The 25,499-nt window shown below is 42.1% G+C and overlaps 1 protein-coding gene across 2 annotated transcripts in view; it reads left to right on the plus strand.

Annotated features, from left to right (window-relative positions):
- Positions 1-23,518, plus strand: part of BRINP2 (BMP/retinoic acid inducible neural specific 2) — a 500,040-nt gene extending 476,522 nt beyond the window's left edge. For both annotated transcript variants that reach the window (XM_068239642.1, XM_068239643.1), the window contains one exon: positions 20,877-23,518. In XM_068239642.1, coding sequence (XP_068095743.1) covers positions 20,877-21,990 — 1,114 coding nt within the window. In that variant the 3' untranslated portion in view covers positions 21,991-23,518. The remainder of the gene's footprint in view (positions 1-20,876) is intronic.
- Positions 23,519-25,499: the final 1,981 nt, after the last annotated feature.

The raw sequence follows: 25,499 nt of genomic DNA on the forward strand, positions 1-25,499 counted from the left end.
TATTCGACTCGAATATTCGACTGACCTCGAATAATTTACTATTCGAATTCGACCTAACTCGAATTTTGAAAAGGGGTATTTGAGCACCACTGATGACCAGTGGGCCATTTGCAGTTAATAGCAAATCCCCATACTTGCAAGAATCACCAAATGTGCTGAGTATGATAAGAAGAACAGTGGGAACTGGACACTGACCACCTGGAAATCCCGGCTGGAAAATCACTGCTCTTTCTGTTGATATATATGTAAATTTTATTACCGATAGGTAGTTACATTATCTGTTATTTAACCGCATTCACAGTAAAAAAATAAATTTTTCCTATCGTAACTTTAAAATCAATTTTCTAAAAATCTCTAAGGTTTAAAAAAACAAACAAAAAAAAAAAAAAAACGTTCCCCTTGATCCCCCTGTTCTCCATAACATACCAAACAAATTTGGAGATTTTCGCATGTACGGGAGCTTTGCTATTAACTACGAATTCTGGCAACATTGATTTCGAATACAATTCGAATTTGGTCAGTGTTCGATTAACCCAAAGATCCCGTTCTGTTCGACCAATTGGCCGCCGGATTGGACACAAAGTTTTTTAAACAACACTAGCCTAGAACAACCAATCAGAATTTTTTTTCATTAATAACTGAAACCTAATTGGTTACGCTAGTCGCTAGGCAAATGCTCCATATTTGTTCCACTTAACTTTGGATATATCTTGAAAGTCAACCCCAAAGTACTTTGAGTCTACCATCCATTCTACAGCCATATACTCACACAAGGGCCAGCATGCATGAAAGCTAGTCTTCCTGTCAATTCTTGGTTCTGGGTATATTCAGAAACAAAGAGCTTGGAAACGTAGAGAACATATTCCGGTTTTTCCTTCAGCATTTAGTCCTTAGTATTAGAAACATGGTTGTATGTTCGACAGATCTTACGCAGACCAGTCAAGTGGTTTAATGTTCATGTTTATTTCTTCTAAATCAGTGTTATAATTATTTTTAATTATTTTCATATGAGTTTGAGCACTTACAATCTTTCTTCCCTTCAATGCTCCATTGGTCTCGGGTCCAATTCTCATTTTCGAGGATATGGAGTTAATGGTCTTGGGATGCCCATAAAATATAGTCCGTAACATCTGCTAATATTGAAATATGTGTTAACACTTAGAAGAAGAAGTCATTACAACCAATTTAGCTATGGAAAGTAATGTACCTCTCATACCTAACTCTGACCAATAATAATTCACTGGAGCAAAGGCTGACTAATCCAGCTATTATATTCATGATCAGGGAGTCCCACATCCTATGGAGATGTATGCTTACAGTAAATTAGATTTATGCATGTTAGTGAGGACAAATCACTCGGGAACACAGGTTTTATCTCTTATATTGCAGTCCGTTTCTGGAACTGAAAAAAAAAATTGCAGCTTTCAAATTAGAGTTTCTCATTGTGAAAGTCAGAAGGGGACATTTATGAAAGTGGGGGCTTGCAAAGACGGGATTAACTACAGCGCTTAGTTTTGATTTAGCTTTTAGCTTCTAACACAGAGTTCTGCAGGTGTACAGCTTATGCCTCACATGCCGATCATAATATATACCGGTATATAGCAATTTGCTGACTGTTTTGTACCAAGAAGGGAATGTATCCTTGTGCAAGCTGCAAAGTGCTGAGGACCTCTATACACACCAGCCACCCAATCCCATGAGGCTGTAATAATGATAAAAACTGAATTCCACAATCTTGGTGCTTTGTGTTACGGCCATTTTAGTTCTGTGACTCAGGAAGATCTTGTGAACACCATATTTTTGAGCTAACAAATGTAGCTTTACGGGTAGATTGGAAGGTGCTCTATAAACGCTGTAATCCAGTCATCGTTTTCTTTGATGATGAGGAGGACATCATGTAAGTTTATTCAGTAACAGCATCCAAAGAAATTGCTAGGCAACAATACCAAATGGCAATAAAAATAACAATCTCACTTATCTTATCTTCCCATGGGTAAGTGCTCCAGTTGGCCGTACTCATGGCACTAGCAAACAAAGTAGATCAGAAAGTACCAGATGAAAGACAAGAACTGGGCACTGTCTAAGGTGCTGCTTTATTCAAATCCACATATAGCTGAGGAAGTAACAGGTGGAAGCAGGTGGGTGCAGAGGGGATGGTAGGACAGGCACTACAGCCATTTTTGGTCAGTTGACACTTGGTCACGTGCTTGTCCGGGTGTGTCTATGTGGATTTAACGTTGACTGACTGGACTCTGATGTCTATGGGTATGTGTACATAGCCCTTCACAGTTGGGTAACCTAGTTTTCAAGCATGCAGAACTTCTGATAAAGTGTATTCTGTGTATACAGTGTAGTGCAGAAAAGAAGAATAGAGAGTAGAAAAAAGTGTTCTTCAACACGATTAAAATCAAATCTAAAAAATGAGAAGAAAAAAACTTGGGTGGTATGAGAAAAGAACAAAAAAAAAAAAAAAAAACAACACTCCCACGTTTCAATTTCCAGTTGTTAGACAGACTCTGAAGGAAATTGTTCACTGTTACTACAAAGTAATAAGTACTGTGTTAGTAGTGACCTTTTTTTAAGATGTTAGATCGAGCATAATGATTTTTTTTTTCAAGATCGCTGATGTGATTTTCTCACAGAACAGCTAGATGCATCACTGAAAGTGCCATACTTGTTTATTAGCAAAAAGCAAAGGCTTCTGGGAAGAGAAATGCAAATAACAGCATCTCACCTTTCTGCTGATCCATTATGCATATGCTCACTACAAAACAGTCTGTCAAGCAAGGCATATTGTAGGTTAGCTGCTCATCAACATATTTTTTTTCAGGCCTTAATTGCTCTCCAAATGCTTTTTTTTCAAGAAAAACAGAAATCCCTTTGACCTTTCTAAGAAGGAAGCAATTCCCCAGAGGGAGCGCCTACTGTATGGGATACATCATCATGGCAGACACAATTAGATTCAGGTTTAATTACAGCTTAATTATGTAATCACCCTCACCTTTAAAAAGGAGATGGTTAATAGCTGAAGCTGAGTGAGATGACAAGAGGATTCTGGGAAGAAGCAATTTCCAAAACGATCTTCATCAGAAAACCAAATATTGGCAGTAACATAAAGGATGAGTGCACTTGTAACTTAAAGAGACACTGAAGCGAAAAAAAATATATGATATAATGAATTGGTTGTGTACTATGAATAATTACTAGAAGATTAGCAGAAAAGAAAATATTCTCATATTTTTATTTTCAGGTATATAGTGTTTTTTCTAACATTGCATCATTCTATAATATGTGCAGATTACACAACACTCAGCATTCAAAATGAGTCTTTCAGAGCAGTCTGTGAAGTAATGAACTCTCCTCTAGCAGAGGAAAAGTAAACAGTTCAATTACAGTTGAGATAATAAAAGTCAGATAACAGCCCTCTCCATGACTACCGTAAGTTAGTCGGAGAGCTTAATAGCTTTTTTGCATAGAGATAACAACTGGAGTTTCTCAACTCTCCCTGTACTGGAAACAATTAGACTGATGTATCTGATCTTAATGGTTTTTTTCTTAGCTGTACTACACATACAAATCATAATATCATAATTTTTTTTTTCGCTTCAGTGTCTCTAAATTTGTTAATTCAATCTCAAATTGTTGCCACAGTGAGCAGCCTGTAACCCGGTACGGAGGTAGGACGACACTTGTCTACTCCACTCTTGCACTAATGATTGTCAAGTCTTTTCCAGGTACATTATACTACAGTAGAATCTCAGTAATCTGGCGCCAAGGGGGATTGCTTGATGCCAGATAAGTATGCTTTCTAGTTGCTTGAGACTCATTGGGGTTGATTCATTAAAGGAAATAGCGTGAGCAATCGCCTGTTATTTGCGCTATTGAACGATCGCATCTTAATGTTAGGTCCCTGCGCGCTAAGCGTGCTAGTGGCAGCGTAGCGTGCGTTAGTAAGCAACGGGGGCTACTTATAATAGCTGCACGGTAGTGAAGTATTGCTACTGCTATACTTTACTAGTGTGGCTGCTACTAACATAGTATCAGGTGTGCTAGTGAAGTATCGTGGTGGGGATACATCACTACTGTGCGCCTATTGTAAGTAGTCCCTGTTTCTTACTTACGCACGCTACTCTGCCACTAGCACATTTAGCACGCAGGGACCTAACATTAAGATGCGCTGGTTCAATAGTGCAAATAACAGGAGATTGCTCACGATATTTCCTTTAATAAATCAACCCCAATTGTTGAGGCCTAGCTCATACAGTACTATACCCCACTCTATATAAGTACCATGAACTCTGTGTTAAGTGTTAAAATACACTATATAACTATATTAACCTTGGTGGAGCTGTGGAACCCAGTCCTTAGGCACAACAGAGCCCCCACACCGCCTAAGAAGGTGGCCTTCTGCACTGTGAGTACTACCAGTGATTTGTGCTGGTTGGTTGAGACTGCTGGTTAGTTGGGTTCCAGATAACCAGGATGCTACTGTATTTTGGTTTTACTCCATTGCCTCATCTTATGTACTTTTATTTTACTCCATTACACCATTATTCATTTGATCTTTTCTGAGAGTATTACAGGAGCTAAATTACAGGAAAAGGGGATCAAAATAGGGCGTTTTGGCACATGGGGTACCTGTCATATTTCGGCTCACCATAGACAGCAATGATAATCTAAAGCAATGAGGAAGTTGGATGCTTAGATTTGGCATGGGGGCTCTGCGATAGGGTGGGCATGACAGCATGGGCTGCTTAGCATTGATATAGCCAGGCGCACGGTGTAGCAGGGATAAAAGAAATGATTGTTAATGAGTTCAGCTATCAGGTAGCCAAACTCATATGTAGCAGCAGGACAAGCGAGTGCATCGGTAATGAGTTTAGCTATACAGTAGCTCAATTTATTTAGCGGCAAGACAAGTTAATGCATCAGTTATGACTGCATTTGACTACACTGTATTTAAACTCAAAAAGAGTTAGTGGTAGTTACAGTGAAGGTTAGTGTTAGGAGTGGAGAGAGGGGAGGTTACTATTAGGATGGAGAGGGGAAAATTAGCATTGGGAATGGAGGGGGGAGATTAGTGTTGGTAGTGAAGGTTAGTGTATGGAGTTGAGGAGGGCGGAGGTCAGGCGTATGTTAAAAAAGGGCATCGGGAAAAAAGGGCGCAGGGTTTTAAACGATAAGCATGAATAACGTTTAAAAAAAAATGTGCTATATTTCGTTTAAAAATAATGTTTTATAAAGTTATAAATCATTAAATAATGTATATGAAATCGGTAATTGTAAAAACGTTAATCTTCCCTGTTTAAAAAGTGAAATGTATAATAACGTTTTATAAAAGATTAATAAGAATTTTACTAAAACTATACCTAACCCTACTCTCACACAGAACCCTCCCTGTACCAATCCCTAACCCCTAGACCCCCCTGGTGGTGCCTAAACCTAAGACCTCCCTGGTGGTGCCTAAACCTAAGACCCCCTGGTGGTGCCTAAACCTAAGACCCCCCTGGTGGTGCCTAAACCTAAGACCCCCCTGTGCTAAGCATTAATATCGTTTTAAAAAAATATTGTGCTGTTTTTCGTTTAAAAATAATGTTTTAAAAAAATATTGTACTGTTTTTCGTTTAAAAATAATGTTTAAAAAATTATAAATCAATAAATAATGTGTAATCATGAGAAACAGTTATAAAACATTAAAAGTCTCCAGGCGCCGCTTGTAAAACGTTATTTTTCTCCGGCGCCCTTTTTTCCTGTTGGGCGCCCATTAAACGATATTTATTATAGGAGTGAATGGCGGCGCCCTTTTTGTCCACCTGCCTCATGCGCCCAAATTTCCTGCCTCCGGAGGTCAGTGTTAGGGGTGGAGGGGCGTGTAAGTGATGGGAGAAGGGGAAGCAGGGGTGAAATATGAGCTTAGAGGGCCTCCCCGCAAAATTCAGATGGCCAGGCCCCCTGCTTAGTACCCCCAGTGTTGCCAACCGTCAGTAAATTTACTGACAGTCAGTAAAAAAGTCAACAAATTTGGGCTGTCAGTAAAGTCCATAAAAAACTTTGTGGTGTCAGTAAAAAAAACCTCTCTCTTTCTCAGAAGATCACAGAACTTACTGCTTATCAGTTCACGTATCACTGTGGAATGTACACTGCTCTAGCTAAAGGTGGCCATACATCTGTAGACTTGGCGGCCGATCGACCATCAGATAAGACAATTATTATTGATATTATAAAAATCGGTACCACCAAGAACATGCCTTATTGACAATCAAACCAATTTCGGGCCAAAATTGGTTGCATGTATCGATCGCATGTATCAATCGGACATGCTGGAAAATCTCAGGTTAGCATGCTCGATCGGGTGCATGCAGCGGCAAGGGCTGCGATAATCGAGAACAAACGTGACGGAAACCCCCCGGTCAAATACCCCAAATGTAAATGTATCAAAGTGTCCCTCACTCCCCCCCCCCCCCCAGATGCAGTGCATTAATACAGTCCACCACCGCACTCTTCTTCCTCATTCACGCCCCACGTGGTTGCCGGTGTATTGCACTTGGGGCGCTTGTGTGATATCTTCCATTTAATTTCAGTAATATTAGAAGTCAGTAAAAAAAAAGTGTTCTTTCAGTAATTTGTTTGTGCTTTGTCAGTAAAAATGTATTTCCAAGGTTGGCAACACTGCTTACCCCTGCCTCCCCCACAAGACCGCAGTGGGTTAGGCTAAGGGGGCCTGGTCCTCTTCAATGTGCAGATCTTGTTCCAGTGGAGTGAAATACCCTCATTCCTTTTTTCACTGTAGCACCGTACAGCATCTCTCCTAGCAGCCCTTGATGGATGTCACGTGACATGCACAAACAGCCACAAGGAGAGATGCTGTACAGCACTACAGAGAAAAGAGGACATGTCACTGCACTGGAACAAGGTCATGTATGCCACTTCCGCTGCTCTGCTCTGCACACAGTATCAGGCCTCCTTAGTACTCGGCCCCCTGCAATGGCAAGGGTTGAGGGAGCTATTGTTACAACACTGGGTATGGATCAGCAGCCCGAGAAAAGTTAAAAAACCTGCTTAGCGTGGTGTTAGAGGAGGGATGGTATCTTGGGCTCAAGGCAAACTGGTAATAATTATGACAATGAAAGTATGGGTGTCTAGGAGAACTGGTAATAAGTTCTCAGGAACAGATTTATTTGAAAAGATGAAATTACATGTACTGCAGTTTCGCTTACCTAAGGCTTCTTCCAGGCCCTAGAAGTCATTTGTGCCCCTCACCACAGCTCCGGTCTTCTCCAAGGTTCCGCTGGCAGCCTCTAAGGATTACTGACTACTGATGAGTCGACGTCTTCTGGGCATGCGAGCGCCTGCACGAACAATCCCACACATTATGCTCCAGATGACGTGTGCGCGTTCGTGCATGGGCGCTCGCTGGTGCCCTGCATGTGCAGAAGACGCCAACCCATCGGGGGTCGACCGCAGCTGCGGCCCCGGGTAAGTAACATTACATTTAATTTGTCACCTCACTTATCCTTTAAGAAGTAGCTATAACGCCTGGTGTGTGTGTGTGTGTGTGTTTTTGGAATGAGTTGGAGATGGGAGCAAAATATCATCTAGTACAAAGACAGGCAGTACAAGAGTGCTGAGGACAGCGGACACCCACAACAAAAGGTGAGGTCACACTATTCCTACGCTATGCAGCCCCCGCAGAGAGCGTCTCGCTGCTGCCAGGTACATTTCTCCACACGCTGCGCCTCTCCGTAGTGCTGTAAATGGCAAGCTTAATGGACGTGAAAAGAGTTAACGCTTGTTCACCTGGTGACCATATTCATTACACATAACACGCTGACATACTCTGTGATCACATACAGTAATAGAGCAATATAACAAACACACGGGTGTTCTCACTCCGATGAGTGATGATTCAGCGCGCCAGTCAATACCGCTAACTCAATAAGCACCTCTCACTGTTTTGTCCTTATTTTTGTAATCCGATACTGCAGCACACTGTGCACAACAAAAGTTTATTTTTCAATTTGCTTTGTGAAATAGATCACATCGGGTATAAATGTAATGATGTACGAGGTGCATGCTGTCAATCTTAATTAGCCTGGTTAAAGCTATTGGTGAGCTCCAGGCAAAAAAAATCACAGCAAATTGTATCACATGGAGGATTATGGGCCATCGAGCCTCAATGCGATGTCTTCATATTTCCTAGAAATTGCATTAGGCATTCAGCGTAGAGAGCCTCCATTTCCTGTGACATTGCGGTCATTGACAGCAGAACTCTAATCTTTTTATTGTCTTTAGATATACACGTGAAAGAGATTGACTTCATGGCAGAGGAAACCTGTAGTTACCGTGTGCTCGAAAAACATAAGACGCCATTTACATCTTAAAGGGAAATTGCGCTGTTGTTGAGAAAAATGCAGAGCTTTTTCCTTGAACCTGTATAGCGAAAGGAATAATAGAAAACAATAGTTTGGCTTGCTTTCTTGATTTGTATGTGCCTATAAAAACAGTGATTACACACTGTTTGTAACAGAAAGTGGGAATTAGGAGTGTCAAAGGTTTTGACTGTTAAAATGTACCCGAGGCCAACAACCGGCTAAATAAGACACAATTACTTAAGGAGAGGGAAGTCTCTGGATCCTATAAAGGCTTCCCACTCTGTCCTCTAGTCCTCTGTTGCTGAGCGCACACACCTCCCTCTCCATCCCCTCCCCCACCCATCCCGAAGATTAGAGCTATGCTCCTCGTCAGTCAAGAGCTTTGCCATACTGCACCTTAGCCAGTACGGCTGCACCTGCGTAGTAAGCCGGAGATACCTGTACATGAGTGGCTCCATGCTACTGCGCAGGCGCGCCCGTGCTCACATGGGTGCAGCCCAGCCACACTTATGCCAGAAGATGAGTGATGCCCCCAATGTTCCAAAAGGTCCCAAAAGGTTCTAATAGCCAAACGGCGAGGAGGTGACGGAAGGCTCTACAGGATCCAGAGGCTTCCCTCTTCTTTGGTAAGTATGCCTTTTGTTACCCGAGGTTTGCTTCGCGTTACCTTCAGGCCCCCTTTACACTTAATCAGTTGGTGTGCGTTAGTACGTGTTGGTACGCGTTAGTATGCATTTTTTACATAGCAGTGCATTGTAAAAAAGATTTAAGTGTGAAAGTTTAATTGTAAAACGTGTTAAGTGTGAAAGGTGCCATAGGAAAACATGGGCATTACTTTGAACATCAGTTTTCTTTCAGTTGTAACTGAGAGCACCTGATTAAGTGTAAAAGGCGCCTTAGGCCCTTTTTACACTTGTGGCCTGAATTAGGCTTCCCCCCGGAAGGGCAATGCAGGGCCAGCTCGCGTACTGTAGCTCTGCCCCCCTTGCATGAGCTGCAGCGTAATTTTATTACTACTATGTGGCGCTCCAAGCTGCTGGAGGGAATCAAAGTGTCTGACTTTATCCGACACTTTGATCTTCATAGATGGACACTGTGCCGGACCAGATCTGGTAGCAGCATCCTTGTGATCTGAATAAACAGTAATACCTCAGCGCACCAGAATCAGCAAATTGGATAAGTTAACCTGCAATTGTGCTGCCGCTCCACAACAGGCCAAACCAGCTGATGCAGTAGGAAAAAAGGAGCAATACAGTACCTCTTCCGGCCATACGGGTGGTTAATGCCTCTTTCTGTGCACAAATCTTGCTGTAATCCCGATATCCAGGAGCGCACCTCCGCTCAGCTCAGCGTGGATTCGGTCTGACCATGACGTCCTCTGGTCAGCTGATACCCAGACTTCCTGTTCCTGGCTTCTTTGCGCTCCAACAGTAGCTCCGTCCCAATGCCAGTGAAGGCAGCAGCGACACTTCCTGGCTGGGGGATAAAACGAGCAACAATAGTGTACACTGTAAGCTAAAGGAGCCACGCAGGGGGGTTTCCACTTACTGGATAAAGGCTTGTTTATTGCATATAACAATCTGCAGCCTCACTTCCCATCCTTGTGATCTGCCCTAATTCGCCCTTGTAATATTTATATTATGTAGCTCAGCAGCAGGGGATGTGGCCGGCAGCGGTCAGAGTGTGGCTCATAGTCCGGAACTTTGATCTGAACATGATGAAACTGTGTCAGATTTTATCAGTGACAGCGCCATCTAGTGTCAGCCACTTTTTTCCTATGTCCATATAGAAGAAAAGGCCCTACATTTTTATATTTTTTTACTTATAGTAAAGTATGTACAATAACTGTGCTCAGTCCAAAATTACTCTCTGATCAGTAGAGCAAATTGCAATCCATTTTTTATTGTTAGAGACCTGAGAACCCCCAATGTACCTGCTGTTAATAGGTCTTTCTTAAAGTGGACCTCAACTCAGAACTTCCTCCCTGCTCTAAAAGATACACAACAACGTAATAACCTTTAAAGAAAAACATTTGTTTGTTAGAGCTGATACAAATCCTGCAATAAATCTGCAGAGTGTCTGCTTCCTGCTTTTATGGAAGCAGACATAGGGTTAACATGCTGTGTTTACAAATTAGCATCTCTGCCTTGGCAGAGGAGATTCCTGAGCTGACACAGTTGAAGGGCATTACAATGGTGATTAGTCACAGATGAGGGGGAATTAGACAGGCTAAACTCTCTAAATACATACAGGGTTAATTTCTCTAAGTTTTCTTTCTGTCCTGTGCAAGAGTTCAATTCAGTTCTTTAGGGCTTTACTGAGAAGGAGAGCATACCAAACCAGGCCTATCTTTATTTAAAATCACTGCGTGTACAGTGGCTCAGTCTTGGGTCATATAAGATCATAACAGATCATAGTGGGAATGCTGAATGGTTAATACATTTACATTTGTGCTACTATACCTGTGTGCTCCCTTTCACTGCAATAATCCCAGGCTGAATTCATTTATATAAGCTATTTCTGTAGGTGTAATGCACATGGCTGTGGTCACGTAAACAATAATGTACTGCTGCCCTTTAAGAACCCTTTCTGTGGTCTAATATGACCCAGGTGATTACTGGCAATGTTTGCAGACAGTTTTGGATACATCACTCCATGCTATGTTTGAAGGATGGCTTTTGTTCTCCAGGGTTTTCCTGCTCAGCACAGCCTTACTTAGCCAGGCCTTTTGTGTCTGTCTCCCGTAGTTTCCTTTCTAAGGTCCTTTTCCATCAGACAATCAGTACTACGCAAGGTACAAAAGACACATTATTAAGTCCAGAGGTAAAAGTAACAAGTTTCTACGTGTCTCCATTCATAATAGCTCTTTGTCAAGTCTAATCTAGTGTAGTTCAAATACAGGCACTGTTGGTAAAGCACCAGTAAGAGGAATTGAGGTGAATGTTTGTCTAGATTTATCTTGTTTAAAGGTACCTAAAAGGAAAAAAAACTATGAGTAAGCATGATCCACTCCCAATAACTACACCACCAGCAGTGCCACCGATAGACAGCACATGGCAATTTTACCATTATACCATTTCTGTAGCACATATTGCGCAGTTAGCATAACCTGCATTACCCAGGTAATACACGTATTGCTAGGCTACTGTGCATTATGCTACTTGAATGCGCACTATACAAACAATGCAAGTACCCGTAAAACTGCTGTGCGCACAGCCATTTTGCAACTAGTTATTATGCCCCATAGTGTGATAAACTGGTCTGTTACTTCAAGATACAGATAATATACCATTTCTTAAAGTCTACCTTGAGTAGAACTCCGCCTCTATTTGTCCTTCGCATTTGGCTAGGTCTCACACAAGTCTCTTGCTCTCTGTTGGTTCCACAGTGAACACCATTGGATACCAAAATGGTAGTGGATGTACAGTTTGCTGTGACCAGCCAGGTTTTTCGATCTGACATAGTGTGGACTCATCCTTAAACTGTGACCAAGGATCGAACTTTATCCCAGTCAATAGCTGACACCCCCTTTCCCATGACAAATCTTTACCTTTTCTCAAATAGATCATTGGGGAGGGTGGGGGGTCTGTATAGATGATATTGTGGTGAAACCCCTCCCACAGTGTGATGTCAGGACCTAGGTCCTGACAGTTTCCTGTCTGTGAGCCTTGTTGCATTGTGGGAAATAACAACTGCTTCGAACTGCCAAGCAACCACTATCTTCCTCAGTGCATATGTATATCCATATTAAAACCTTTTAGCCTATTGCATTGTTTGGGGGTGTGGTTAGACATAATGGCAGTTGGTGCTGTCTTTTTTTTTCATATCTGCCAGTAGTAAAGATGATGACTTGCAGGCTGATTGAGGATCAAACAACATGAACAAATGCCATGGTGAATATCAATCATTTATTGATCCCTTTTCTACCTTTCAACTTCTCATTTTGCAATGTATTTATATATTAAGCAATCAAGCTTATTTATTTAAGCAATCATTGGGGGAGAAGCAGCTACAACACTGACAAAAACTGTAGTGCTGGTAAAGCAAACATGCCCACCTCTGATTCACCTGCACTTACACCAGCTTATGTTTGAAAATACAGTGTTGCACAGCAGAATATATTTTGTGGCCAGGTCTGTTACCATGGATAATACAGCATCTAACCCTCTGTACATCACTGTTATTTTTCTGCGCTGCTAAAAGTCACGGCTTGATTCTTCAGCTTAGAGTGTTTAACACGCAAGCTTCGGTAGAAAGTGCTGACAGCAGTGAGGTCACTAATTCCGGGCGTTCTGTGGCTAAGATAAAAGAGGCGAATTTATGCCCTTTAAAGCTGTCTGAGAAATATTACTTTTTTTATTATTATTTTCATGGACGCTGAGCCTGAGAGATTGAAGAAAGAATATCAGGCTTAAAATGGAATGAACAGACCCATAAAGGCACAGAAAAGGAAATAAAATCCCAAAACACAAAATAGAATGAAAGCAAAACACATGAGGTCACTGAAATACAGAACCTGGAACCTATATGCTGTACATGCAAGCTTACTAACATGGCTTCAGAAAAAAATACAAAACAGGGCAGCATGACAGCTAAGTGGTTAGCATCCTAGCCTTGCAGCTTATAGGATACCCCAACGGAAATGTGACATAATGAGATAGACATGTATATGTACAGTGCCTAGCACACAAAGAACTATGCTGTGTTCCTTTTTTTATTTCTCTGCCTGAAAGAGTTAAATATAAGGTATTCAAGTGGCTGACTCAGTCCTGACTCAGACAGGAAGTGACTACACTGTGACCCTCACTGATAAGAAATTCCAACTATAAAACACTTTCCTGGCAGAAAATGGCTTCTGAGAGCAAGAGGTAAAAAAGGGGAATTTCTTATCAGTGAGGGTCACACTGCAGTCACTTCCTGTCTGAGTCAGGACTGAGTCAGCCACTTACATACCTGTTATTTAACTCTGTCAGGCAGAGAAAGAAAAAAAGGAACACAGCATAGTTATTTGTGTGCTTGGCTCTGTACATATATCAGAATCAGAAATCAGAATCAGAAATCTTTTTAATCGCCAAGCAAGACTGGGTCGTGCCCGGAATTGGGTTTGGCACATACAATTGCTCAGAGAGAGAGTGAGAGTAGTATCAACATAAGAAAAGAAGCATAGTCATACAATGGTACAGTATAAGGCATAGACATATCAAAACATACAGTATAATCAGTAGTACATATTAATAGTTTGACGAGCAGCGGTATAGCGGTAGTTCGCAGGGTGCAGTTTAAACAGTTTTATACTAGACAGTCCATCAGGCCGGCAACTGCAGCATTTGGGAGGGGGGGGGGGGGGGTAAGCGTTAGAGATGAAGGGAGTTTAGAAGGTTGACAGCAGAGGGGAAAAAGGAGTCTCTGTGCCTCGAAGTTCTGGTGTAAATGGCTCGAAACCTGCGGCCTGAATGGAGCCGGCTGAAAAAGCGGTGGCCCGGGTGTGAGGGGTCACTGGCAATTCTCAGTGCTCTAGATCGTAATCTGGAGATGTGGAGGAGGTCGAGTGAGGGGAGAGGTCTACCGATGATTCTCTCTGCCGATCTAATGACCCTCTGGAGCTTGTATCTGTCGCTGTTGGTGGAGCCAGTGTACCAGACTAGGATGGATGAGCAGAGGACGGACTCAATGGTAGCTGTGTAGAAGTTCGTCAGCAGCTCCTGAGCCATGCCAAACTTCTTCAGTTGGCGGAGGAAAAACAGCCTCTGTTGTGCTTTCCTCTGGGTCAAGGCGGTGTTTGCCTTCCAGTTCAGGTCTTTAGAGATGGTAGTGCCCAGAAGGCGGACACTAGCCACTCTTGCCACCTCTGTGCCATCAATGTAGATTGGTGGTGGAGTGGGCGCCTTCTTCCTGAAGTCCACTATCAGCTCCACGGTCTTGGCTGTGTTGAGGACCAGCCTGTTCTCCTTACACCACTGGCAAATTCTGTCAACCTCGCGACGATAGTCCTGCTCGTCATTGTTTGTTATAAGGCCAACAATGGTGGTATCATCAGCGAATTTTATGACTTTTACAGAGTCCACAGTGGATCTGCAGTTGTTTGTATAGAGGGAGAACAGGATCGGTGACAGAACACAGCCTTGTGGAGCCCCTGTGTTTGTTGTCCTCGGATGAGACGAGATATCCCCCAGTTTGACAGCTTGGGACCTGTTGGTCAGGAAGTGTGTAATCCATAAGTAAAGGGTGGGGTGGACATTCAGTGCCATGAGATTGTTTTGGAGTATGCAGGGGCAGATGGTGTTAAATGCTGAGCTGAAGTCCAGCAGGAGGATTCTGACATATGAGTTCAGTTTGTCCAGGTGGTTGTTTGTAAGCTCCAGGCAGATGTTGATGGCATCATCAGTGGATCTGTTCGCTCTATACGCAAACTGTAGCGGGTCCAGTAGCGCCGAGGTAGAAAGCTTAAGGTGGGACAGGACCACCCTCTCGAATGTTTTCATGATGACAGATGTTAATGCCACAGGTCTGTAGTTGTTCAGGTCGGAGATTCCCTGCTTCTTGGGGACAGGGATGATGGTGGACTTTTTGAAGCACACAGGGACTTTGCTTTCCTGGAGGGACCTGGTGTAGATGGAGGAAAGGATGGGAGCGAGCTGCCGTGCACCGGTTTTTATATATGTCTATCTCATTATGTCACATTTCAGTTCGGGTATCCTTTAAGGCTGCTGTGTGTAATTCTAGCTAAAGACCTCTGGCAGAGCAGGATCATCCACCAGGCAACCTAGTCGGGTGTTTGGGGCCTTCAAGAGGTCCACCTGCCACCTTCTTTGACCGCTCCCCACTTCAGCTTACCAAAAGGGACCGCAAGGGGGGGCCCAAATCTACTACCTTGCATAGGGCCTCATTATATCTTAATCCATCTCTGACCTTAGGCCAGATGTACTAAGCCATTTTCAAAGATCTCCATGCAGTTCCACTGGGGATATCCTAAAAGGCCTAGCAAAATTGGAATACGTTAAATAGAAAATGATCCACTATGTGGTTAGGACTTGCTACTGTCACCTGTGTCAAATTAGATTATAGTTTGAGATGCTGAGTAGTTTGTGAATTGGTGGTTGTGTGATTGCAGTTGCACCCACTAGCTTAGCTGCATCGCTTTTGGGAGAAGAATGAAAAGGTGATGACTTTCGGATTGTCAAAATGCCAGCATTCTGAAAATCAGACCAGAACGCAGCCAGCCTGACTGCTGTGAATGTTCAGAAGGTTACCTGCTAGTGCCAGCCCTCTGCCAGCAGCCCACCCCTTGTTTTCTTATACCCTAGTCCATGGCCTTTGTGGCTTTGCTCGAAGTTCTGGCCATGAGCCAACCCAGAGGGCATTAAATCTAACACATAGGGGACATAGATCATGTGTTCACCATTTCCAAACAAACATTCAAGTAGTAAAAGACATTACTTTATTAGATGACATGCCAATAGCACATCTTTTGTCAGTGCATTATCGTTGTTAATTTTAATTTGTACAGCACCAAGTTGAACAGGGAGAAACAAACAGCAGTAACATTGCTGTGCGCAGGTAACACGCATGAAAATTACTAGTACCTACGCAAGTTACATAGCACGAGCAAATATTGTTACTTAGGTAGGCACATTGATATTATACTGTGCATTATGCTTCATATACTGATAGGAGGCATGTCTTATAGACCAATGTACTGCCTGTTGACCCAAATCCCCACTTAACCTATAAAAGAACACTTGTACTGCTTGCTCTTTGGAAGTTACAGGCCAAAGCAGCCCATTTTATTAATAAAATATAAACCTTATAAAATTACTTTATAAACTGTAAACTGTTAAACCAAAACACACAGAGGTAAGGGATCTGGAGACTTACACCAATATTGGCAAGCAGCCTGATTAAACTGGCCCCCAGACACAAGCTCTGTCTTGGGCACAGCTGCTTGCCACCACATAACCTTTAAATTTGAAGCAGACCATATTTTAACTGAGGTGTCTGCACCAAGGCAAAGACCTCACCAGTAGATTTACCGACCAACCTCCGGAGGCCTTACCCCTATGGCTGCAATAGCAAAGACCATAAAAAACACCCAAACACACATGAATGAGCATAAAATAAAAGGGGTGGGTGGGCGTGGCTTCCAACTTCCAGTTCCTCACTCCTGTGTAGGAAAAACCCCTCCCCTTCCTCTCATATTCCAGGCTCCCAGGTCCTGTCACTCATCTCTACCCCGGGAAAAATGTATCCCAGCTTTCTCTTTAACCCCATCATGTCCATTACCCTACAGCCAGCCTTATCATGCTGGGCCCTCCCTAGATGTGTTCCCTTCATCAGTACAGACCTTGCTTTTAGCACTGTTTACTGAATATACCCCTTAGACAACCAATGGCATTGTGGATCAAAACACAGTTGTAGAGCACATGTTGTAAAAGTAAACCTAAATGGTTTGGTCTGCAAATTCAGCAAGATACAATAAGAGAGAGAGCAATGTCCATGTTACAGTACATTTACTTTTAATGCCAGTGTGCTGCTTTAAACAATATTAGAGCGTGATCCATACATTCACAGTCTAAATCAAAGTTGTTTATGCACTGATGAGTACACAATAAACACTTAGGCCTCCCTCGGAAATAAAACAAAAAAATAATCTACGGCACATCTGCCAACAAATGAAAGAAATATAACCTTTTGTGTTAACATTGTTATATTTAATTAGTTAGGCTGCTATATTTATCTCAGGAATGACCTTTAAGGAGGCGCAGTCATTTTAATTATGAGAGTAAACACACAAATCCACTTTGGCTGGCACTGTACATCTTCGCAACAAGGAAGTTTCATTCTCTCGGTACGAGTTACTGTATAACTGTAGATAAAGCCCGTACTAGTGAAGTTCAGCTCAAGCATCTGCTCTCACCAGCATCCACGCTTGCTCTAACTCAATTTCTGCTTAATTACAGAACCTAAGGCACAAAATGCATTAACGCAGGCACATGTGTTATTCTAACTGGATATTTGTTTTATGCACCGCAATTGATATTTCCAGACTACTGACACCGTGCTCTGCTGGATTTCAGAAATATCTACGATGTAAATCTGTAGAAACAGGTTTAGGAAGTATTCCTGGAGGAGGCTGAGGATATTAAGGCTTTGCAAATTTTTCTGATTTATTTGTATTACTTTCTAAACAAACAAATTACTTGAAATCAAATCTTTCGGAATTGCAGTAAGCAAACCAATGAGGGCCCGAGCTTTTATTAGGGCAACTGGGCTATTACCCAGGCCTCAGAGCCAGGGACAGCTCTTCCATGAAGCAAAATGAATCACTTGCTTCAGGGCGGCAACAAGTTTCCCTTCCCAAATGCCCTCCTCCTCACACTTGCCGTCTCCCCCTCCCTAGATTTATAGTGGCGCTTCACCCACCTGCTCTCTGTGCGCCAGCGATGGCATTGCCATCCAGCATCCTGCATCCACGGCTACAGTGGTGCCTCATGTGGCCTGTTACATGCTGCCGGGTCACATGAAGAACCGCTGAAGTCAGAGAGGAAGTAGGACTTCCCGTGTGGCTGGTGATTCCATTGCTAATCTGCTGAGAGCAATAGTCAGAAGCTGAATTACATCTTACCCCAGTGTCAATGGTGGCCTGGAGGGAGAAAAGTAATTAACGCCGCCAGGACTTTTGCAGAAGCAGGGTGAGACTTTTTTTGGCTTTACCTTGCTCTTAAATTTCCCAGCACCTTAATTACATGTATGCTGTGGTATAAAAATTCAGTAGAAGCGTGTCCCTGGAAAAATACTTGGAAAAGAGAACAAAGAGGGGTTAGAGATGAGTGATCCAAATTCACAGTGTCAGTGGAGGACAGAATGCCTTATAAAACAGACAAACCTCTAGGCACTATCACACAGCCCACTGAATCTTCCCCCAAATATTGCAGATGTTGAGTTTGAATGATCCTGAATTGAATTCTCAATATTGGAAGAGAATTTCACTTTTGACTGAACACAAACAGAAGCACTAATCATGAGAGCACAATGTTCCTCCTTGGCTGCCAAAATAAACAGTTTTTTTTTTATTTTAAAGAGTAATTATTCTGAAAAGGTTCTGCAGTCATGTGCTGTAGCCATGTAACAAACCTATATAGATTACCGGTAGTTCATATTCTATCTTAGGCTCACTTCAGACAGATAACAACCCTTCAAATTCAAAGCAAACCTGAAGTAGGTTTGAAGAGCTCAGAAGTTGGTGGTAAGACTCAGTGGCGTAGCCAAGGAGCTCTGAGCCCCAATGTTAGTTTTACTCCCCCTATATATAACAATTGATATGGCACACCAAAACCTGCTAAGGACAACCACAGTGTCAGAGGTGCAAGAAGGGGATGGGGAACAGCTTGTGAATGGTTACTACTATTCAAAGCATCTATAGAAGTGATTATTACAAGCACAGGACCAAGGGCTGTAGCAGTGTTAGGGAGTCTAGCCAAAGTACTCCTTGCTGAATAGGTGCTGGCTTACTGAACAGGAAAAGCCAAGATTTTAACCCAGGTCTCCTGTACCAAAGGCAGAGCCCTTAAAGGGACTCCGAGCAGTGCAGAAACTATGGAAAGATGCATATCATTTTAAAGCTCTCTTTCTCCTCTTTCCAATGATATATAAACCGCCGCCCTACGCCTTTTAGTTTTCGCTATTTTCGCGATTGAAATTGCCACGGCCGCGATTTCAATCGCGAAAATAGAGAAAACTAAAAGGCGTAGGATGACGATTTAAGTGTCGCCAGAAAGAGTAGAAAGAGAGCTTGATGATATCCATCTTTCCATAGTTACTTGTATTACACAGGACGACACTTTCCCCAGTGTCAGCAGCTCCATTCAGCAGAATGGAGCTGCTGAATTTAGGAAAAAGTCGCCCTGTGTAATACAATGTAACTATGGAAAGATGGATATCATTTTAAAGCTCTCTTTCTCCTCTTTCTGATGACACCTAAATCGTCGCCCTACGCCTTTTAGTTTTCTCTATTTTCGCGATTGAATTTGCGGCCGCGGCAATTTCAATCACGAAAATAGCGAAAACTAAAAGGCGTAGGGTGGCGGTTTATATATCATTGGAAAGAGGAGAAAGAGAGCTTTAAAATGATATGCATCTTTCCATAGTTTCTGCACTGCTCGGAGTCCCTTTAACCATTACATTATCCAGCCACAATACAGATTCCTGACCTTGGACACCATGGGAGGGAAACAGTAAAAAAGGGCGCAGGAGGCTAGTGGACAAATCGGGCGCCGCCATTCACTCCCATAATAAATATCGTTTACTGGGCGCCGAACAGGAAAAAAGGGCGCCCGAGAATAATAACGTTTTCCAACGGCGCCCAAAGATTTTTAATGTTTTATAACTGCTTGTGATGATTTACGTTTCCTATTTCAATAAAACATTATTTTAAATGTTATCCCTTACTGTTTGTAAAACATTATTATTCACAAAATAAAGCGATCAGTACGTAACGTAAATTGTAATATATTTTATCCCTTACTGTTTTTATAACATTATTCTACACACAATACAGTGATCACTAAGGAGGGTCTTAGGTTTAGGCACCATCAGGGGGGTCTTAGGGTTAGGCACCATCAGGGGAGTCTTAGGTTCAGGCACCACCAGGGGGGTCTTAGGTTTAGGCACCACTAGGGGGGTCTTAGGTTTAGGCACCACCAGGGGGGTCTTAGGTTTAGGCACCACCAGGGGGGGTCTTAGGTGTAGGCACCACCAGGGGGGTCTTAGGTTTAGGCACCACCAGGGGGGGTCTTAGGTTTAGGCACCACCAGGGGGGTCTTAGGTGTAGGCACCACCAGGGGGGTCTTAAGTTTAAGCACCACCAGGGGGGTCTTAGGTTTAGGCACCACCAGGGGGGTCTTAGGTTTAGGCACCAATACGGGGGTCTAGGGGTTAGGGGTAGGTACAGGGAGGGTTACTTACTAATTTTTTTTTTAACGTTATTATACATTTCACTTTTTAAACGGAAGATTAACGTTTTCACAATTGCCGATTTCATGCACATTATTTAATGATTTATAACTTTATAAAACATTATTTTTAAACGAAATATAGTACATTATATTTTTAAACATTATCCATGTTTATCGTTTAAAACCCTGCGCCCTTTTTTCCCAGTGCCCCTTTTTAACGTACGCCCATGGGAGGGCTGGACCTTCTGTTGTGTTCCAGTTAGATTTGCCTCTGACTGCACAGCAGAGCCCTGTTTGAAACTGCAATGGGTCTGTAAGGACCATAGCTACATAATATGAGGTCTTACCATATCTCAGGTTCACAAAATCTACATCAGAGACATAAATCTTTTTCTGAAATAACTTCCACAAACTGGATTTTAATTGGCTGGCTTGCTATTGCAATAGTTTGTGCATCATAGTTGCTATATGTACTATTTTACCAAATACCTCCTTTTATGTTGTGCTTTATACATGATGTATACATTATTCATTTTTTTTTTTTTATCTACAGATCTGTTTCTTATTGGTGGCATCGAATACAGTCTCTCCTGTACTGCAGTGCCTCTCTAGTGTCGGGCAGTTTTCTAGAGGCGTCCCACAGCTGTACCTGCACTTTCCAGCATCCCAACTGCCAAGGGAACATTCCCTGCATCCAGGGGCCAGGTCTACTGTGTTCCCTCTGTTCAGCAGTACACTACACCCAGTGTGCCAGCTGCAACCCTGGATACACTCTCTCAGCTCAAGGCCTATGTGTGCCTTCAGTACCCGAGTCCTCAGAACCTTACCTAGGGACAGAAGGTAGTCTCCAGGATCTGGAGGTTAAATATTTGCTCCTAAAACAGGATGGACGCTTGAGAGCCCCAGCATTCTTTATTTCTGGAGATCTACGACTTGGCATGTGGTTTCAGATGGGAGGCAGGAAGCGCATGCTCCTGACCTGCAAGAGCAACAAACACTGGCCAAGGCAGTTGCATATGCTTCTTGGACTTTCAATGCGCCTCTGTCTTGCTGGAAATGGGACCAGAGATCCACAAGTAACAGTGTATGTTAATCCCTTTGGAGGGAGCCACTCTGAAAGCTGGTTGTTACCTGCAGGTGAACAAGGTTACCCAAGTTGGGAGAAAACTTGGGACATGGAAGGAGCAGACCGCTGCCAGAACTGGACTTTGACTTTAGGCCACCGGTGGCGATCATTTTTCGAGACTGTCCATTTTTACATGAGAAGCAATCCTCTTGAAGAAGAAGGAGAGGAAGACTCAGCAGAATGGACTGACAGACAGACTTTGGATGACAAATTAGAAGATCCTGAGTATGTGCGTGTTGATGGCCTTCATGCCTTTGGCTATAGCGTGCCCTTTGATCCAGAGGCAATCAGGGGCTTAGCTCAAAAAATTGAGCAACCTGGATCCAGAGAAGCAGCACTTATGGAAATGCAAGAGCTGAGGAAGCGGGTCAATTTCTTGTCCCCTCCTGGTGCCCGTAAGCTGGATCTGTTTAATTGCTTGCTGAGACACCGACTAAAAATGAGCAGCAACGAGGTGGGAAGAATACAGGCCCAGCTTTCTATATTCAGCAGTCAGCTTCCCAATGGTTCTACATACGAGACAACAAAGCTCTGCAGCTAGAAGTCAGTTGATTTGTTAACCTCTTTGATATATACAGAAGGTCTAATCAGGCCTGAAATCTATGTACAGTGTCTTCCTTTTGTGAAGTCCGTTCTTCTTACCACTTCAGTAGTCACTGGGTCTGCGCCTTCTTTCAACAGGAGCAGCAGAACCCCGAAATGGTTAAATCTGCCAAACAAAGGATGCAGTGAGAAATGTTATATGTTATTATAGTCCAATGCTTTCTAAATTTAATTGTGCAAACGGAATGATGTCCAACCTACAGTGATATGTTCATGAATGTCATGGTTAGTGCAGTATATTTTGGCAAGCCAAGAGTGCCCAAGCTGGAGGACAAAGCTGTGAACATTAAACCAATGTCCGAACTCGACATTATCACAGCTTAAGCCATATTGAAAGGAACCCACTAATGACACTGCATTATTTTTCTGTCTTTTAATATGGAAGAACAGTTGAGGAGTTTGCAGTAGAACATGTCCAGATGGTCCAATGGGGCAAAGGTGAAGTAAATAGAGAAAAATAAATATGTAGTACCAGGATTATTTTAAAGTGTCAAATTTAAATGTACATAAGCATCTGGAAGTCAAAACTCTACAGAACTGGGTATTTATCCAACTTACTGTTAGCCGAACCTAACAGAATAACACTATCTCCTAAAGCCTTATTATTGCTACCAGTGACACCTGCAAAGGTGTGTGTGTGTGTGCGGGTGTCACCTGGTACAAAGGGGGTTAATGGAGCTTGTAAAAGGTTTGTGAAATTTGCAAAAACTGGCAAAAAAGCACAAGAAAAACAAAAAATACAAGACTTTCCAGTGACTAGTGTGTGTCAATGTTTTGAATAAGTACACATTCTGCGTGTGTCTGTGTGGACACAGGGTTTAGTGTGTGTTTACGAATACCCAGGTCTTTTGTGTGTATGGGCTTAAGACAACACGGGAAGGGAGCGCTGTAGTCCCTGATGCAATTTAGTGATATTTAATTTGTACGTAGGCCTGGTAATGAATGCGGATCAGTACCAGGGAAACAGAGGCTCACTGAGTGACTGTCTCGAGAATACAGCCTATTCTGAAATAAGTGTCTGTAAGCCTAGCAGAGATAATATGGCTTCTTCAAGGTCAGACGGAGATCGTATTGGCATCTAGTAAATACTTTCTATCAATGGACACAGGTTTAACTAATTATGCACTGTTGAGCATGACAAAAGATTATTGGTTATTTTCTAAGCCATTCGGCACGAAAGTCCCATTTTGTTTGAATGTGCCATAAGGTGATTTATAGCCTACCTGTGGCCATGTGTTTTCAGATATTTGTATCTCAAACAGGGCTCAATAAAGACGAGAAAGCTTTGTAGACGTCTCTGTTTTGAAGCAATTTACCTCCTCTATACTCGATCTCTGGGCTTTGTTTATTACAAGGTCCTGATTACTACTTGCTTTTTGGACATTTCTTGTTTCTTTCCAAATGCATTCCACAATAGTGTCAAATGTGGGGCTCTGACAAAAATGTATTTCTCATTTTTAGATGGTGTGGTGTAAGATATAAACCTTAGAGGCACTGTAAAAACATATAGTAGAATGCAATATATTATTCAGGATACCCAATTTTACATTGATTTTCCTGGTTTCAGCATCAGAAACACTTTCTACATCTATATACAGTATTGCTGCAAATTGGTATGCAACCTCACCAGTGATGTTTACCTTCTCCTCCCAGTGCACTCTGGGAGACCAGGTGTTATTTCTAAGTAAGGGTGGGGAGACACCGAGAGCTCAGTATAGTGCAGTATGTACTGAGAGGTTAGGACAAAAAGTAATATTATAGAAGTTATACTCACAAAGGTGGGTTACCTTCCAGGCAATCACTGTATAGGCAGATGGGGAGATTAGACCTGTCCCCATTCAGGATTAAGAAGTCGCTCTTTGTAGATCGGAAAAAGGGGCCAAATCCCCTCCACCAGGGGAGGACACAGTGTGTAAGCAAAGTTACAGAGGCGCCAGTAGTATAAAAATAGGTAAAAAGTTTAAAAATAGGAAGGCGGTAGGTGGACTCACCTCCCCAATGGAAACACAAGAAAATGTTGATTTTTCAGCACATAAAAAAGTTTAACCACATACTCCAATTAAATGCAACGCATTTCGCGGGCTCAACCCACTTCATCAGGATATAGACAGGAGTACAACACTATGAAACAAGAGAAATAAAGCCACTAAGTATCCTGATACAGGTGTTATTTCTGCCCACTTTGGAACACACAACAAACAAACATCACTGCAGTTATGCAACTTGCAGTAGTAAAGATATTACCTGTGATACATTGAAAGAGACACTGAAGCGAAAATAAAAAATAGGATATATTAAGGTGTATGTGTAGTACAGTACAGCTAAGAAATAAAACATTAGGAGCAGAGACATAAGTGTAATATTGTTTCCAGTACAGGAAGAGTTAAGAAACTCCAGTTATCTATGCAAAAGAGCCATTGAGCTCCACAACTTTCAAAGTCGCAGAGAGCTCTGTCTACTGAAGCTTGTTATCTCAAGTGTCAGTCATTGTATCTTCTTTTTCTCTCCAGAGGACAGTTCTGGCCTGCTCTGTAAAATCATTTAGAATGCTGAGTAGTGTGTAGACTGCAAATATTAGAGAATGATGCAATGTTATAAAAAACACTATATAACTGAAAATAAAAATATAAGAATATTTTCTTTGCTACTAATGTTCTAGTAATTATCCGTACTACACAATTAATTCATTATATCATAAATTTTTTTCGCTTTAGTGTCTCTTTAGGACTGTAAGTCGGTGAGGAAAGAAAAACATTGACTAAATAATTTATAAAGTAATACTGTTAAAAATAAGCCATTTTATTAATTGAGTTCTATTTAGTAAAGTTCCTCTTTACGTAGGCAATCACTGATGAGCTGGGCATCATCTAAACCCACATCAACTATGAGAGGCTGAGATTGATTTTTTAAAAGGAATGCATAGTGATATTTTTGTCAATTTTCTTTTATTTCTACCATGTGGTACTAAAATACATTTTGTAACAGTATTTTTCTTTATGTTTTTAATCAGGAAAAATTATAAAAAATAAATATTTGTTTAGAGCTCCACCTGCTGGCTTGACTGGCAAGCTTTGTAAGTACCAGAATGATTTTATGTGTTATAGTTGTGTAGTTAAAGTGGACCTGAACTCATGCACAGGACACAAGGAAAACAGAGAGAAGAGCATGTCTAATTCCCTCTCATCTTCAAGTAATCACAAGTGTAATTTGATCTCTCAGCTGTGTCAGCACAGAAATGTGCCAGTCAGCAGACACAGCTAATATGTAAACACAGGATGTTATCCCTTTGCCTGCTTCCGTGAATGCAATAAGTATACACACTGCAGATTTATTGCAGGAGCTCTGTAAGCTGTAACAAAGAAATGTTTGCCTTTAAAAGTTATTATACTGTTGCTTATCTTTTAGAGCAGAGAAAGAGTTCTGAGTTCAGGTCTTCTTCAAAATAAG

This window comes from Hyperolius riggenbachi, chromosome 6 (assembly GCF_040937935.1).
Source record: "Hyperolius riggenbachi isolate aHypRig1 chromosome 6, aHypRig1.pri, whole genome shotgun sequence".
NCBI classification, from domain to species: domain Eukaryota; kingdom Metazoa; phylum Chordata; class Amphibia; order Anura; family Hyperoliidae; genus Hyperolius; species Hyperolius riggenbachi.